This window comes from Erythrolamprus reginae, chromosome 1 (assembly GCF_031021105.1).
Source record: "Erythrolamprus reginae isolate rEryReg1 chromosome 1, rEryReg1.hap1, whole genome shotgun sequence".
In the NCBI taxonomy this organism is placed as follows: domain Eukaryota; kingdom Metazoa; phylum Chordata; class Lepidosauria; order Squamata; family Dipsadidae; genus Erythrolamprus; species Erythrolamprus reginae.
The window spans coordinates 236,665,396-236,683,812 of NC_091950.1; the positions used below are offsets into that span (position 1 = coordinate 236,665,396).

General features: G+C 38.7%; 1 protein-coding gene across 4 annotated transcripts; it reads right to left on the reverse strand.

The window, feature by feature from the left end:
• Positions 1 to 430: 430 nt before the first annotated feature.
• Positions 431 to 18,055, reverse strand: C1D (C1D nuclear receptor corepressor). 4 transcript variants are annotated; one of them, XM_070732591.1, is made up of 5 exons: positions 17,962 to 18,055; positions 11,005 to 11,153; positions 8,172 to 8,238; positions 6,983 to 7,038; positions 431 to 682 (listed from the first exon to the last, which is right to left on the reverse strand). In XM_070732591.1, the coding sequence occupies exons 2-5, from the start codon at positions 11,134 to 11,136 to the stop codon at positions 506 to 508; spliced, it is 432 nt and encodes a 143-aa protein (XP_070588692.1). In that variant the 5' UTR covers positions 11,137 to 11,153; positions 17,962 to 18,055; the 3' UTR covers positions 431 to 505. The 4 variants fall into 4 exon arrangements, with proteins under 4 accessions (XP_070588692.1, XP_070588690.1, XP_070588693.1 ...); XM_070732589.1 differs by lacking the exon at positions 17,962 to 18,055 and adding an exon at positions 17,482 to 17,930; XM_070732592.1 differs by lacking the exon at positions 17,962 to 18,055 and adding an exon at positions 17,567 to 17,633.
• Positions 18,056 to 18,417: the final 362 nt, after the last annotated feature.

The window sequence follows — 18,417 nt, forward strand, 5'->3', positions numbered from 1 at the left end:
TGATATTTTTGTTTACTGATTAAAAAGAACTGGTAAGAAAGATTATGTACTTGGTAATGTTTACATTATTATTTTGACTTATTATGTGTATGACTTTAGACTGTCTATCTGAATACGTTATTTCTCCAAGTAAACTTTAATTCAAGTTAGTATATCTGTGCGTGGCTGAATAGTGATTGCAAAACGTCTTCAAAGAAAAACCAGAAAGTCCAGTTGCCTATTAGAAAAAAAGCACCCTTGGGACAAATATGGGTAGTTTGAAACATGGTACTTAGTGACATAACTGTCTATGAAATAACAAAGATTTTAAATTTAAAAATGCTATTTTACCAGTCATATTGTGAACCACCTTTTCTAGATCTCCATAATTTCTACTGGAAATAAAAAATAAAGATCAGATTTAAAAAAAAAAAAGTATAGCAGGAAAAAATAGAAATATCAAAACCATTTTATTACATATAAAACTTTAGTAAAATAATCCTAATAGATATCAAACAGGGAGATTCTAATGAGTTTTTTTCTTTTTGGATGGAATGGGACTTTTCTTTGCGGGTTTATTTTGAGTTTTTGGTTCGTACAGTGCATGTCGTAAAAATCTTGATGCCGCCTCTTTATCCAGTTTGGCAGCTTTTTTCTTTTCTTCAATCTCTCTTACTTTGTTCATGTATGTTCTTATTCTCTCCTGAAACACATGAAAATATAAAAAGCACATTCCCTATCATATCGAACAGCAAAAATATTTTCAAACTTAAGTCAGCAGAAGGGGCGAGGAGAACAACCGTAAAGTTATTGAGACGTTTGAGCAATATTTCAAAATACAGTGCAGACTTTCGAATGTTGAGCAAGTTTTATCAGGGATATATACAAAATCCAAGTAAAATGCCCTTTTCCTGGAGGAAGTTGCATGAGTGAACAATTCTCTGGATGAGCCCATATCCACAGCAAGCTCTTAAGCTTAGAGTGTCAAACTCACACCATCATGACTTTTCCCCCCATGGGAAACATGTGATACAGTGGTACCTCCACTTACAAACGCCTCTACTTACAAACTTCTAGATAAGAACCGGGTGTTCAAGATTTTTTTGCCTCTTCTCAAGAACCATTTTCCACTTACAAACTCTGAAACTGTAACTGGAAAAGGCAAGGAGAAGCCTCCGTGGGGACCTCTCTGGAAATCTCCTGAGAGGAAACAGGGCCAGAAAAGACAGGGAGAAGCCTCTGGGGGGCCTCTCTGGAAATCTCCTGGAAGGTAACAGGGCCGGAAAAGGTGGGGAGAAGCCTCTGGGGGGGCCTCTCTAGGAATCTCCTGGGAGGAAACAGGGCCGGAAAAGGCAGGGAGAAACCTCTGGGGGGCCTCTCTAGGAATCCCCTGGGAGGAAACAGGTGGGGTGGGGAAGGGAGCACCCGCCGTGGAGGAGGAAGTGCGAAACACCGCTTTGCTAGTCCTGGCAAAGACCTAGTGGTGGTGGTGGCGGCGGGTGGGAGGGCCCTCCACCACCCTCCTCTCTACATAGCCTTTGAAAAGTGTGTGCCAGGCTTAATTTGTTAGTGCACTCCAGTGCATGGTGCACCTTAGAGGGAACACTGCACCAGAGTATAAGACGCACCTTAGTTTTGGGGGACAAAAATAGGGGGGGGGGGGAAATCTGCCTAGCAGGTATTTATCTGGCTAGTGTCCTTCGTCTGGTCAGCTTCAGCACATTGTTTTATCCCCTGGTCAGGGCTTTAAAAAAACCTTATTCAGAGAGAGTAACAATGAAAGAGCCTGCAAACCGGTAAGAGCTAGGAACATGTTAGCAGCTCGTTAGGGCTGGAAAGAAACATATTCGGAGCAAGTAGAGCAATGAAAAAAAAGCCTGCAAAGACTTAGGGGTGGAAAAACATTCTTCAGAGAGAGTAACAAGAAAAAAGCCTACAAGGTAGGAGCTGGAGAAATCATTAGCACCTAGTTAGGGTTGGAAAAAAAGCTTAGCAAAAAGCTACATTCAGAGCATAGGACACAGCAAATTTTCAGCCTCTTTTAGGGAGGAAAAAGGTTTGTTTTATACTCTGAAAAATACAGTAATCAATGGCTCCTTGCTACAGTAATAACTAGTCTGGATAGCATGAGTAAGAATCTTTAGCATCTGAATAGCCATTCCAGAATCAGAATATGCCTTTGGTTACCCACAATGGTTCTTCTTATGATATGCTAGAATGGCTAGAATGTTGCTAAGGATCTTACGATGTAAGTAACAGAAGAAGCAGCCACTTAGGTAAGCTGCTATGTACAGTATGAAGCATTGGGGCACAGACAAAACCTTAGTAAATCCAAGAGAACTCTGCTTCTTTTGACAATTGTATGTCTAGACTAAGCAATCATGTACAAAATAGGAAAACAACTTTGACCTTCATTTTGGTCTCTGTTAATTTCCCCATGCTCTCATCCATCGCTTTTGCCCTAAGGCCAGAGTTCTGAGGTGGCCCTCGGCATCTCTGATAAGGATTGTTTTTGGAATGGGGAAATAAATGGAAGCTTTTTCTTCCACTAGAACAGTAGGGCTAACATCTTATTTGATTCTTACTGTATACTTCTGCTCTACTTTATCTCAATCATTCTGCCAGGATATAAGAAAGAGGATAATAAGAAGTAGAACTGAATCACTAGCTCAACTTTTTTTAAAAACTGATTTTGGGTGGCTCCTTTTCTTCCTTTCCAGCTAACTGTGAAAAGATGACCAAGAACTTCCAGTTGTATAATACTTAGTTATTATAAAATAGATATAAAGTTAGAAACTGCTTCCTGAATGATCTTGCTCTGTGTTCCCTTCCCTTTCAATTCTTCCTTTCGTTTCATTCCTTTTTAGATTTAGGGGAGGGATTCCTGAATTATTAGTAACCTAGTTTGGGAGCCATTCTAACAAAGGAGTGATGTATAAATTATAATTTTAACCCTTTGTTCCAAGTCACCCGCTGTCATCCCCTTAACAGAGGAATTCCTTATTTCTGTAAATCTTTTTAAATATTTTAATAGCAATTAAGAGCGAAGGGTTTTCTTATTTTGAATGTTCCGGGCGGGTGGGCCGGCAGGGAGATTTGGGGAGCGTGCGCCGGCCCGCTCGACCGACATTGTAAATCACTTTCGCCAGCCTCCGGAGAACGAGAGTGAGAGCGACAGAGCAAGATAGAGAGAAAGGGAGAAAGAGAGTGAGAGAGAAAGAGGGGGGGAGAAAGAGATAGCAAGAGAGAGAGAACGAGAGAGAGAAAGAGTGAGAGAGAAAAAACAAGAGAGGGAAAGTGAGAAAAAGAGAGAGAGAGCAAGAGGGGGAGAGATAGAGAAAGAGAGAGAAGGAAAGAAAGAAAGAAAGAGAGAAATGAGAGGAAGGAAGAGAGTGAGAGAGAGGAAGAAAGCAAGAGAGAGAAAGAGAGAGAAAGAGAAAGAAAGATGAGAAAGAAAGGAAGAGAGTGAGAGAGGAAGAAAGCAAGATAGAGAAAGAGAGAGAGAAAGAATGAAAGAGATGAGAGAGGAAGGAAGAGAGTGAGAGAGAGGAAGAAAGCAAGAGAGAGAAAGAAAGAAAGATGAGAAAGGAAGGAAGAGAGTGAGAGAGAGGAAGAAAGAGAGAGAAGAGTGGAAGGAAGAGAGAGAGAGAAATGATAGAAAAAAGGGGAGAAAAAAGAGAAATGAGAAAATGATTGAGGCAGAGAATGACAGGAAAGAGATAGAAACAGAGAGATAAGTGACTCTTGATTTAAAGCATATGGTAAAAGCACTTAAATAATAACAGAGAAAAAAACCCAGCCCTCACCTGTTATTATTAATAGTTTTGCTGGTTGTTTTAGTTTTAATAGTAATGGATTTTGGTTTTTTTAAATTATTAATTTCTTTTAATAAAAAAGAAAATATTTATTTATTTATTTATTTATTTATTTATTTATACATACATACATACATACATACATACATACATACATACATACATACATACTTCTATGCCGCCCAGTCCCAAAGGGACTGTTGCTCAGACACTATACTTTTCCGCCCACACCGAAAAAAAATTAGAGGGAACATTGGTGGTAATTCACAATTAAGATGGTGGTTAAAGTGCCATTTTGCTTAGCAACCACTTCATTTAACAACCACATTCCTTGTCCCAATTGTAAGTCACTAGATGAGGAATACCTGTAGCACTTTTAAAGAATGGATTCTGATTCGGAAGGGACCAGTAAGAAAAGCAATTCACACATTATTCTGGGCACCAAAAGAACAGTGTTTTTTTTCAATTAAGTTGCCCCAAATTAGGAATATACATAGGCACTATATTTCATTGATGGTCTAATCTATCAGTCTTCAGGAAAAAGGTTGGATATCTACATTCTACAATGCCTTCCAAGGTTATGGAAGCCACTGATCAGAAGAGAACACAAGTCTAAGGTGGGTTTCATTCTTCACATTAAGACATGATTTATTTTAGATTAGGTTGTGTGGATCCAGTCCTTGTATCAACAAAGTGTGGTCTAGTACAAACTGCAAACTTAACCAATACATTAGTGACTATATTCATACTTAATACTAAATCACAATTTATTATTATGTGGATAAGCCTCTATAAGCCAGGCCAGATAGTCGGGCCTTGAATTTCTGTATTGACATTATAACCCCAACTCAGCCACTATCCTGTTTCCCCAAAAATAAGACATTCCCTGATAATAAGCCTGATTGGGTTTTTGAGTGCATGGCAATAAGGCCAAACGCTTATTTCCGGGTTCAAAAAATATATAAGGCAGGGTTCCCCAAATATTTTGGGGAAATATTTGGTTTAACTCATTAACTGAATAAATCAGACTCTGATTTATAGCATGGTTCTTATAACCATGCTATAAATAACAAACTAAGATAAGTCTTCTTTCTTGTTGCAAGGGGGAGTACAAATCAAGGCAAGCACAGACTTGTACACATGGTTGTAAATCATGTCTTAGCATAGCAACTAGGTCAAAAAGAGCTAGTAAGAAATAATATGCAAAATGAATTATCAGGCAACATAAAATAACTATTTCACTTAAAATATAGTTTTCTCTCCAGGCAGATGAGAAGTCAGGTCTCACTATCAAGCTAATTTTTTTTAAAGCACAGCTGGTGGGTCTTTTAGATACACAATATGACATGGACATGTTGTGTGCTTTAGAAAGAAATAATAGCCATTTCACACTGCATATGTTATCAAGCCTGCAAGAAATTAGAGAAGGTGAAGAATAACTGCTTTCCACTTGAGAAATTCAAGATAGCAGCAAATATAACAGTGACTGAGCTTTTTGACATTCAGTATATTTATTGTACTGGATATTTACTAGCATGACATACTTTTCATATGGATGTGACCTGGGAAGGAGTTAAAAAAATTGAGTGGCAATTTGGTCAATCTTGAGCAAATGCAGTTTTGCTTAAAAAAATGTACTGCCACAAGCCAATATGTATACAGTATTTGTATATATCTACATTTCCCTATGAATTATGTTTCATACTTGGTTTTATTTTTTACTTGTATTTGTAGTTACCTTTTTATTGTATTAACAGTGCTGCATATTGGGATAGGTGTAATATATAGAACATAACAATTCTGGTAGCCAACTGTAGATTTGATCTGTAGTAGTTTTTCTATCTGCCAAGCTAAATCATTTGATCTGTTTCTTCAAGTCAGCAGAATTTCTAATATATCCAGCCTTATACACTCTGCTCATGCTTCTAAATGGATTATAAGACAAACCTCAAAGATTTATTGTAGGCAGTAAATATGTCACTAACGCAGAATTACTGGACAGAACACATATAACTGGTGCCAAAAAAGCTTTTAGCTTTGTTGCTGCACTGGATTCTTTACTGCTGAGAAAATGAATTAATGGAGGGACTGGAGTAAGGGAGGAGGAAATCTTTCCCGTCTTTGCTAGTAAATCAAACACATGATACTTTTAAAGGCAGGCAGGAGTAAGAAAAGGTAGCCTTAGAGATTAACACAAGTCCAAGTATTTATAGGAAAACATACTGTACTGGAAGTTATAAATAATTATTAGACACGTAACATTTTTCCACTCCGCAAGGAGAGAATCGGTTGGCACAAAATTCAAACTATTTAAAAAAAATGAAAAAGAAGGAAAGGATCATCTTATTTGAGAACTGAACTGAGATCAAAACATCTACTTTGAAAATGACAATATCATCTTGAGTAAAAACTATGCCTTGGTTATTATTCCTCAAGGCTTCGCAAGGTAAGCAAATGAGATGAAGAACAGATTAGCTCCAATGGCAGCTTTACCTCAGGGCCACCATATCTGTTCTGAAAAACTGTGGATAACCGGCTAAAGGGCAACAAAGAAATACTGAACTTCCCGGAACTTACATAATTGGTTACAAGAGGTAGTAGGGTTAACAGTAGAATTTGCCCCAGGACTCATTTTATTAGGAATATTTAAAAGACAATATGACAAAAATATTAAGTATTTGATTTTACATATTATAATGGCTGCTAGGATTGAATATGCATAATGTTGGAGAAATCAAACTACACCCACTGAGAGTCTGATAAATAAAAAAATATTTGAATGTATAGAGATGGACAAATTAACAATAGATTTTAAAGCAAAAAAATATTCAGATGATTATGCAATACGAGAAAACTGGTATGATTGGATTGATAATAGGTTTGTTGTTCTTCAAAGCTGCTCTATTACTTTCACAATTTTTCCAGTCAAAATAATGATTGGCAGTTAAACCAAACAGACTGTTTACAATAATCACTCCCTTTAGGGGGTGATTAACAATATGAGAACTGTATTGCAATGCTTCCTTACAGTGACAATTACAGTCTGGAAAAAGCAGGCTGAAACTGCATTGGTAATATGCAATCAATATTTAACTCAATTATACTTTTTTTGGAATTAACAAAATTTCTGCAAACCATCCTCTCAACATGAGAAGAATTCTGCATGTTAGTGAACGTAAGAAACTTACCAATTCCTGTTTTACTGGATGTTCCTTTGGATTTATTCCTTGTGTAGCAAGATACACTGCAAAGTGAATTTATTGTTATCAGAATTAATTAGAAAGATGTAGCAATATATTCATCACTATGTTTTAAAATAGAAAAATACATTATCACTTGCATGACTGGAAAAGTTCTTTGCCAAATCCTTAACAATCAAAATGTGAAATGTTTAAGACTTGGGGGAAAAGTATGTTTCAGTATTATAAAATTACTCTATTTTTGGGACTATAAGATGCACCGGAGTATAAGACGCAGCTTAGGTTTTGGGGAGGAAAATAAGAAAAAAGATGATTGGCAGGCAGATTAGCCTCCCGGAATACCCCCAATAAGCTGTTCCCAAGGTAAATTTTAGCAACAGGTTCATTGGTTATGAGCTCTGTGTCTTGCTTTTTTTTCTGCCTTTGAAACCTCCATCTTAAAGACTTTTCTTCTGAAGCTTCATTTCAGTTAAAGCCTCTGAAACCTGTTTGAGAGGCTGGGCAGGGCTACATTTGGAGTATAAAATGCACCCCTATTTTTATCCTCTTTTTTTGGGGGGGGGGGAGTTAAATCTTATACTCCGAAAAATACAGTAAGTGCAGGTGTAAGTGCAAGGAGCTACACAAGAAATACTTTGCTTGTTTGTTTATTTGGTAACCTCTCATGCAAAAAGCCACATAAAATAGTTTAACATTTATTTAATTGCTAATCACTCAGATTCAGTCAGCTGACATTCCAAAATGAATAACACAATACCAATGAGCCAGGGTGGAGCAGCAGGTAGAGTGCTGTACTGCAGGCCACTGAAGCTGACTATAGATCTGAAGATCAGCAGTTCAAATCTCATCACCCGCTCAAGGTTGACTCAGCCTTCCATCCTTCCGAGGTAGGTAAAATGAGGACCCAGATTGTGGGGGCAATATGCTGGCTCTGTTAAAAAGTGCTATTGCTAACATGTTGTAAGCCACTCTGAGTCTAAGGAGAAGGGCGGCATAAAAATTGAATGAATGAATGAATGAATGAATGAATGAATGAATGAATGAATAAATAAATAAATATAATGAAAAGGGGAAATTAAAGCTCATCTGAGTACTAAAGATCATTAATATTTAAGTATGGCATTAGATGCTGATTCACCCATTACGTTCTTATACATTTCTTTCTCTGTATACTTACCCCAAAACATTGAATTCAATGTATAAGCAGAGACCAAATCTATTTTGGCTTGTTCAAGAGGATCTAGCTAAAATGAGAAAGATAAAATTATCTTCATAACATTCTATTATGCACTAATCCTCAGATTAGATGACAGGCATGATAAAAATCACACTGTATTCCATTCCTTCCATAACCTGAAGCTACATGGACAATAGCACTTTGGAAGGGAAATCAAACATAACATTTTTAATTTAACAGAATAAAAGAGTTGGAAGGGACCTTGGAGGTCTTGTAATGCAACCCGCTGCACAAGCAGGAAACCCTATTTCTTTGCAGATAAATCATTGTCCAGGCCCTTCTAAAAAACCTCCAGTGATTCTGGAAGCAAGTCGTTCCACTGATTAATTGTTCTCATGGTCAGGAAATTTCTCCTTAATTCTAGGCTGAAAATTTTACCTTCTTATTTCTGGCATCATACTCTCAAATACTGTTGTTTAAGAAAATTGGATATGAACAGAATTTAACATCTAGCTAGGTGACCAAGTTTTGACTTTGAGATGTCTATTGAAATATTCTGTATCTTGTATTCTATAAACATAAACATAGCTATTCAAAATTCAAAGTATATGAGTAAGATTAAGAAACAGAAGTTCTAAAATTAAACAGAAATAAGTTTGGTCACTAGGGGCCTCTTGGATTCCGCACAGTAGTTCTGAAAGCATGCAATGTGACAAAATTGTAATGTTTATAACACATGGCTACAGTAGGCCTCTATACCGCAGGAACAAGACACTGTTTCATCTAGGCCAGTGGTTCTCAACCTGGGGGTCGGAACCCCCTTGGGGGTCAAACGCCCGTTTAACAGAGGTTGCTTAAGACTATGGGAAAAGACAAATTTCCCATGGTGTTAGGAAGTAAAGCTTCTATTCTGGCGTCTTGAAACTTATTTTTACAATCCGACCGATCAGACGTGACAGTGGGGGCGTCCCTCTGACCTTCCTGCCAATCAGCTTAAAGCTCTGTTGGGAGAATTGGCGCTCGACTTTGTTGTGGTTAGCTCTGGCTCAGCTCCTGCCCCAAGGACTGTGGATGTGGGGGAGACATCCACATGCTGCAGGCCTGTTTTGCCCCCGGTAGAATCTGCTGATGAAGGCTCCTCTGACCAAGAAGACATGAGTGACAGGGAGGAGGAGAGTCTGGCAGACAGCTCAGAAGGAGATCAATTATCTAGCTCCTCCTTGGATTCAGAACAGGAGTTAATGATACAGCCACGCATGGGGAGAGCGATGCATAGGCAACAACTGAGAGATTATTAGCAAAGAAAATGAGTCCACCTGTGGTTGGGTGGGGCTGTGGTGATTAGTGAGGCTGCTATAAATAGCAGCCTGTGGGTTTGGCCATTGTGGAGGATTATCTGATCGTTGTTTCTTGACTGCTTTACTGACTTTGACCTTTTGTGTACTGCTTTTTCCCGCTTTGAAACTAAACCAGAGCGAAGTGTGTTTCTCTTTGTGAAAGAAGGAGGACTGTGAATTGCCTCACAGCTTCAAGCTAAGTATCACAAAACTGATAAGGGACTTGTACAAATTACCAGTTTGTTTGGAGACAAGTGCTCTTTGCTATACCAAAAGAGGGCTTAGGTTAAGTGAATTTTTCTTATAAAGAACATTGTTTTGAATTTTCAAACGTGTGTGTATCTGAAATTTGTACCTGTGAATTTTTGGGAGGAGTCTACCAGAGAGCCCGACAAAACAGACTTATGGTTGGGGGTCTCCACAACATGAGGAACTGTATTAAAGGGGTAGCGACATTAGAAAGGTTGAGAACCACTGATCTAGGCTGAATAAATAAGTGTACAAATCCCTACCTGTAGTTTAGTCTTTTATCCATTATTCTGCCCTTGTTCTCATCTAAAACAGAGCATGTGTTCTTTCTTGAAAAATGAGAGAACCATTGTCTGTTTGAGTAGTTTCTCTCCTCCAATGCCTTCTAGTTGTGCTGAACATGACCTCACAAAGCCATCAGCCAGCTAAGGAATTATGGGAATAAAGTCAAGAACCTCTGGTGGGCACTGGTTAAGGGACCCTGCTCTAGACTCCTGCTACTTGTCATTTTTTGCCCAATTCATGACTCTAAAATATCATGACCGCACATTAAAAGGCAAAAACAGTTTTGGCTGCCAATGCCAATCTATCATTTTGTTCCTCTAGGACTTCTAAAAACACAGCCAACAAGTTTGAACAGGGAACCTGTCAAAGGGCTGTACTGTAAAGCTGTTGTGCTCATAATTTATTTTTGACTGAAAGGCTGAAGACTTCAGGGGTGAAATTTCCTGATATATGAGCTCTCATTTTGCCCCAAAGAAACTACAAATTGGATGTACATAGGTACTTGTACAAAGAACTCAGGCAGCATCTTGTGCTGTTGCTGCAGGTTAAAAGGGGGAACAAAGGATGCCTTATATATTCTTTACTTTAAAAAAAAACAACTTTCCTTAATATGTAGCACAAATCCATCTAAATTAAACATTTTTGGACTTTCCATACCAGAACTCCCTTCTAAAGGCAAGGAATCCACTCAAGTGTTAAGAAAGCGCCGAGCCCTGTCATTTTTATTTATTCTTCTAAATCTATGTAACTTTAACTCTGTAATTGGCAGCAACCAGATACATTGTTCTACAGCTCCAGTCCATCCATCAGCCTGGATCACAAAGAATTATAAGAACCATAATCAAACAAATACGCCTCTGTGCAGAAGGTCAAACTGGGATGTCTCCCCAAGCAAGTTCATCAAGCGAGCAAGCAAAAATTAAACAGCAGCGAACTGTTCCGTGCTCTCATTCTCTTCTCACCTTCTGGAGGAGCTCACTTCTGGATATGGACATCATTGTCTTCAACACTGCATCTACTGAGCCAACAGCTGTTTCAAAGGCTGAAAGGTAATCATGAATCTCTGTGGGGTAGTCTTCTTCGGAAGGATCCATTATCAAGATGATGCTCACTACATGAAAAAGTACCAAGAAATAAATAAGAAAACAAAGACTGTTCACAAATAGTAACAAACCATACTGAACAGATCACAAGTACAGTGTTCCGTCGATTTCCGCGTGGGATGTGTTCCGAGACCGCCCGCGAAAGTCTAATTTCCGCGAAGTAGAGATGAGGAAGTAAATACACCATTTTTGGCTATGGACAGTATCACAAGCCATCTCTTAACACTTTAAACCCCTAAATTACCATTTCCCATTCCTTTAACAACCGTTTACTCACCATTATTACTGGTACTCACCATTGAATAAGGCACTTAGTGATCATGATATTTATAAACATAATTATTTATTAACAATAATTATTTTTTTTATCTATTTGCAAAAATTAGTAGTTTGACGATGATGTATGACATCATCGGATGGGAAAAACCATGGTATAGGAAAAAAACCATGAAGTATTTTTTAATTAATATTTTTTTAAAAAACATGATATAGGCTATTCGCGAAGTTCGAACCCGCGAAAATCAAGAGAACACTGTATCTGGATTCACACATGCTATAGAAACCATATAAACCACAAGCTATACTGTTCGTGAAGTCGCAAAACAGTAGGACATTAAGGCTACCACTGCCCTGTAGGATGTAAATCAAAGATACATAAGAGAAGTTTTGGACCCATCAACAAAGGGTAGTAGAGGTAAGTCCTCAACTTATAACAGTTCATTTAATGACCGTTCAGTTACAATGGCCCTGAAAAAGGTGAGTTATGTGCATTTTCACACTACAACCATTCCCATGGTTACATAATCAAAGTTCACATGCTTGGCAACTGACTCATACTTATCACCAATGCTATGCCCCAAGGTCACATTTTGCAACCTTCTGACAAACAAAATCATTGGTGGAAGACAGATTCACTTAACTGTGGCAAGATAGGTCGTAAAATGGACCAAAGATAATTTAACAACTCTCTTGCTTAGCAACAGAAAATTGGAGCTTAGTTGTTGTTGTTGTATGTCGAGCACTGACTGTAGTATTATCAACTGCCATAACATAAACTTGTTCTATTGCCAGGTTTAAGTGCAATACTGTATAGGCAGTGTGATCATGCCTCTTAAATGTAGAAGGTCTGGTAACATTTGAGATGAACATAAAAATGAGGACTCACTTACTTGGTCAAACACCATTCTAGGCACAACTGATTACATAGCAGAACACCTATTATGGAATAGGAAGTACCGTATTTTTCGGACTATAACACCCACCGATGTATAAGATGCACCGAGATTTCAAAGAGGTAAGTATGAAAAAAATGTTTTGGTCCTCCCCGGCCCCCAGGACCACTCTGCAAGCCTCCCAAACTCTGTGTGCGCCCTTTTTTTTTTTTTAATTGGCCCATTTTTCACCTGTTTTTGCAAAAGCAGGGGACACAGACAGTTTGGGAAGCTTGCAGAGTATTCCTGGGGGCTTGAGGAAGGCAAAAACACTTGGGTTTCTTTTTCAAAAAACAGCCAATTTTTTTTGCAAAGAACAGGGGTGGTTTTGCCTTCTCCCAGCTCCCAGGAGCATTCTGCAGGCCTCCCAAACCCTCTGCCCACCCAATTTTTGCAAAAAAACCAGGTCCATTTTCACAAAAATGGGACATAGAGCTAGGCTTCAGGAGGCCAAAAATGGCTATGTATGGAGCGTAAGAAGCACCGACACTTCCACCCTCTTTTAGGGGGAAAAAGGTGTGTCTTATTCTCCAAAAAATATGATACTTTTTTAATGTATAATTTGATAGTACTAATATGTGGCAGAAATAGCAAATACTGAAATTACCATCATAAAAGACAATACTCAGGACCAGACAGGACCAAGTTTAGATCCTAATTAAAAATACTTTTTTAAAATAAAGATTATCTGCTCTGCATCATCTCCATCTGTTTAACAATCATCATTCACAATGGTAGCCTGAGTGATTAGACAGTAATTAGAAACCCCAAAAATATTTAGAGGTTTCTAAATACTCCCAGTCATAAAGTGAAAGACAAACAGATAATTAAGCAGTCACTAGGGAAACAATATCAAATGGAGAAACCAGGTGAATAAATTACTGTTTGAATTTCATACTATTTACTAATTGACACATTTTGCTAAACGAGGAAATATAATTTGGTAATATTTGATTACAAAAAAGACAATATCTACATTTATTGGAAACTTCTTATGGACTTTTTGTGCAGAAATGAATTTGTGATTCACGATTTTATTTATTTTTATTTATTTTATTTATTGGATTTGTATGCCGCCCCTCTCTGTAGACTCGGGTCGGCTAACAACAGTAATAAAAACAGCATGTAACAATCCAATACTAAAACAACTTAAAAAAAAACCCTTATTATAAAACCAAACATACATACATACAAACATACCCTGCATAAAATTGTAAGGGCTAGGGGGAAAGAATATCTCAGTTCCCCCATGCCTGGCGGCAGAGGTGGGTTTTAAGAAGCTTACGAAAGGCAAGGAGAGTAGTGGCAATTCTAATCTCTGGAGGGAGTTGGTTCCAGAGGGCCGGGGCCGCCACAGAGAAGGCTCTTCCCCTGGGTCCCGCCAAATGACATTGTTTAGTTGACAGGACCTGGAGAAGGCCCACTCTGTGGGACCTAACTGGTCGCTGGGATTCATGCAGCAGAAGGCGGTCCTTGAGATAATGATGATTTCATAGATTATAGAATTTTGATGATATAGATTATGTTATAATCTATATCATCAAAATCATAGTTTTGATGATTTCATAGATTATAGAAAGAAGAGAGTCATGATGTAGGTTAGACAAAGAGGAAAATTTATAAAGTACTTATAACTGATGAAAAAAAATAGGAAGCTACTTCTATATTCTTTCTTTGCTATTTTTCAACTTTTTTCTTTTCTTGTCCTTTTTGCCATTTTGTTTCTGTATCTTCCTCACTTTATATTAGTTTGAGTTAGATTTTATTTTTTGTTTATATTTTTTAAAATAAGTTACAGTATATACAATTGTATATGCAACCTATACAATTATATGCAACTAAGGGTGCTATGCTTCCAAATCCCAATTGGAAGGGAGCATTGGAGGAAGTTTCCCTCTGCAGCTTGCAAAAGAGAAACTATGAAAAACCAGTACCCAACCAAAATGGAAGCTGCATTTGAGAAGGCAATTACTTTATTACTGCAACAGGAGCTTTACCATCTAAATATCAGTAGTCATATCTGTGACACCTTGAAAACAATTGAATGAATGTCAATAAGAGAAAGTGCCATCAATGTGGTGCATATCATAAAAATGGTGCACATCAGAGAAATACTACTACTGCTATTTCATAAAATGTGTTGAATGAACTATGAAAGGAACATGAACTTCTACAACCAACAAGCATAATTCAAAATCATGAAACTGCACATAATTACACTAATTTGGATGCACATGAAGACCAAAGAGGTATCTTGGTTTTTAAGACATATAGGAAACATTTTAAAATACATCTTTTTGTTTTCTGAATTCACTGATTCCTTAAAATATTGGGTTTAGAAATATGAATAATGGGTTTTCCTTTGCAAATTGCTATTTACCAAACATCAACTCCTGATAGTTAATATATGGAATATATACTTCGTAGACTTTATGGTATTGTTTCAAATATTCTATATATTTAAATATTAAACCATGGTATTTAACCACCGTATGAATAAGCCACAAACTGAATGTGCATATACCATAAATCATGGTTTACAAACTACAAACGTTAAATTGCATAACTAGTCATGAAACATTCGGAGCCCAATTACAGAAAAATACAACATTGAAATAAGGGAAAGTCATGTTCTATTAGAACTCCTGAATCATGAAGCATAAAAATGTAAACTGCCACTTAATCAACTGGCAATTGACGGGCTCTGTACAATTATGAAGCAGGACAAAAAGTATTTAAAAATGGCTTTTCAAGAAACAAGTCTGTAAATGACATCTGGTAACTTTCACTTGTTGAAATACAGACACACACACACACACACACACACACACACAAACCTTTAACAAACTAGATTTATATATTACACTAAATGATTATTTAAGCTAGGACTACTAGATGTGAGCTGCAAAGTCTACGGAGAGGGGTGGCATACAAATCCAATAAATAATAATAATAATAATAATAATAATAATAATAATAATAATAATAATAATAATAATAATTATTATTATTATTATTATTATTATTATTATTATTATTATTATTAGCAGTAGATAAGAGCAAAAAGCTGCAAACTCTTACCATTTTGTTGCCATTTCGTGGCCATCCAAATTTATATACCTCAAATGTGGTAGCCTCAACTAAGCATGATTTATTCAATGAACCCAACCGATTAGCCTCCCACATTCTGCCATGCCAAAACCAGGTAAACAACACTATGGTATGTAATACCTATGAACCTAGCCAGTTTTATTTTGGAAAATAGTAAGACTGGCCCAATTTCTCCACGTTGAATAATACTGAAAGACCACATTCTGCTTTGGCATCTATTTTCAGCTATACTGTACAGAATAAAGCATCATGTTGGAGACTGGATTTCCTCTAGTGCAGTGATTTTCAACCTTTTTTGAGCGGCGGCACATTTTTTACATTTACGAAACCCTGGGGCACATTGAGCGGGGGGGGGGGGGCGGCTAAAAAAAGTTTGGACAAAAAAATTCTCTCTCTCTTCCTCCCCTTCACACTATTTTTTCTCCCTCCCTTTCTCTCCCTTCCTTACTTTCTCTTCCTTCCTTCCTCTTTTTTGCTCTATTTCTCTCTCCCTCCCTCCCTCTATGTCTTTCTCTCTCTCTTGTTTTCGTTCTCTCTTTCTCTCTCTCTTTCTTTCTCTTGTTCTCTCTCTCTTTCTTTCTTTCTCTCTCTCTTATTCTCTTTCTCTCTCTCTCTTTCTTGCTTTCTCTCTCTCTTGCTTTCTTTCTCTCTGAGCTTCGCGGCACACCTGACCATGTCTCGCGGCACACTAATGTGCCACGGCACACTGGTTGAAAAACACTGCTCTAGTGGACCAATAGGTGCATCAGTTCCACTGATATATGAGGGGTGCTTCTATTTTGCCCATCAGTCTCTCAGAGAGATGTTACAACATGGCCCTTAATACTGGCATAGGCCAAATTGTTCCAAGATAACCTCAAGTCCATAGCAGCATCTTTTCAAAATGATACAGGGTATAAGAAAGGAGGCTAGAAAGTGATTAAAATCAGGCATCCAGTCATTTGCCACAACCAGAGCAGCTAAGTAGAACTTCGAGCTAAAACCCAGCCTTAGCAAGCCATGGTCTTTCTTCTAGCTCAGACAGAGATGATGGCACTAACCCCGCAAGGTGTAATGTCTCCCTCAAAAGTCCCAAAGGTGCTTCCCCCCCCCCCTCCCGACAAGGCAATGGGACTTTGGTTTTCCTTGAAGACATTTCGCTTGTCATTCAAGGAGCTTCTTCCATTCTTTCTGCCAGAACTCATCCAAGGAGCTTCTTCAGTTCTGGCTTCTTGGATGGGAAGCGAAATGTCTTCAAGGAAAAACCAAAGAAGTCCAATTGCCTTTTGAAACAAAGCACCTTTGGGACAGCCAAGACCTGGATCTGCAGTCTCCGACCTTGGCAACTTTATTTATTGATTGATTGATTTTGTCCAATACACAAGGGTATATTGTGTATTAGTGGGTTAGAGGGTTTTAGTGGGTATACACATAGTAAAATACATAATGAAGGTTATAGAGGATATACTCATAGTAAAATATATCTAAGAAAGAAGAGAAGATATAGTAATGGAACATATCAATGAAAGAATAGAAGAAGATATATAGGAATAGAAGAAAGGTATAGGAGATATAGGAGAGCAATAGGACAGGGGACTGAAGGCACTCTAGTGCACTTGTACTCGCCCCTTACTGACCTCTTAGGAATCTGGATAGGTCAACCGTGGATAATCTAAGGGTTAAGATTTGTGGACTTCAACTCCCAGAATTCTTCAGCCCGTTTTGCTGGGTGAGGAATTCTGGGAGTTGAAGTCCACAAGTCTTGAAGTTGCCAAGGTTGGAGACCCCTGATTTGGATGACTGAGAAGCTCCATAGACATTCTCTCTCAAAGGCCTACTCAGCTGGCCCGTCCTTTGCGCAGCTGCAAAAGAATGGCAGGCCAAGGCTGCTCCCAAATCCTTCAGGGCCGCGCACCCCGTTTTTTTGACGACAAGATCGGCGTGGCCAAAGGAAGCACCCACGCCAAGCGCCATCTTCCCTCCACCTACCCAAGCCTCTGCAACGCTTCCGCGCGAAAAGAAGGGCGCAACCTACCCCGCACCGGCCTCGCCTCCCCTTGCCACTCCACGTGACGGAGGCGAAGGCGTGCGAAAGACGGGACGTCAGCAGGCGGAGTTACCGTATTTGTTCCGGACCGTCTAGTGCCGCAATAGCAATGGAAGATTCTTCCCAACGTAAAAAGGTGGTCCTAGCCGATCCCTTTCCTCCCCGCTCCGCCCTTCACCAGCGACGATCCAAAAATTGGGATCGAGTTGCCCTGAGTAATGCGGCGCGCAACCCTCCGGGTTTGGCGCAGTAAGGAACAAGCCCGGCAAAGGAAATAGCCTTGCTTTGAATGGTGATTATTTAGAGCCAAGGTGATTCTGGTTTTCCCGCTGTGGTTCTATGTGGGAGGCGTTTCGGCAGGCGATGCATTGTCAGTGGAGGAGAAGGGAACAAAAAAGGTCGACGGAAGCATATCGGATCATTGCTATTAAAAGAGCTTTCTCGGATTAGCGCCCGCCCTAAAAATACCTTCGGAAGAGGTCGGCGGTGGGTCAGAGGCGGCGGCAACGCTCCTGATTTATTGGGTCTGGTAGGGTGTTTTCCCCACGGATTAAAGGTTTCCCCTCCTCCAAGTGTCCTGGTCTATTTCAAGGTTTGTTTGGTGGTGCGAAAGCGTGTGCAATGACATAATTCAATCCTAACTTATTTCTCAGATGCTAGTGGCACTTTAACTCCAAACCCTAGTAGGGTAGTTAGTTGTGTCTGGAGGATCACCCAGGATTCTTGGGGGCTCAGACTAGAATTGGAAATTGAAAAATACCTCATGGAAGAAGGTAGGGATACAGTGCTTCCATATTAGTGCCTAGAAAACTGCATCTGAGTGTCCCATTACCCATAACCTCATTGGTACTGTTACCAATAAAGGGATTATTAGTAACCATTAGTGACCAATGCCAATTTTATTTTACCACAAGCGTTGTTGTT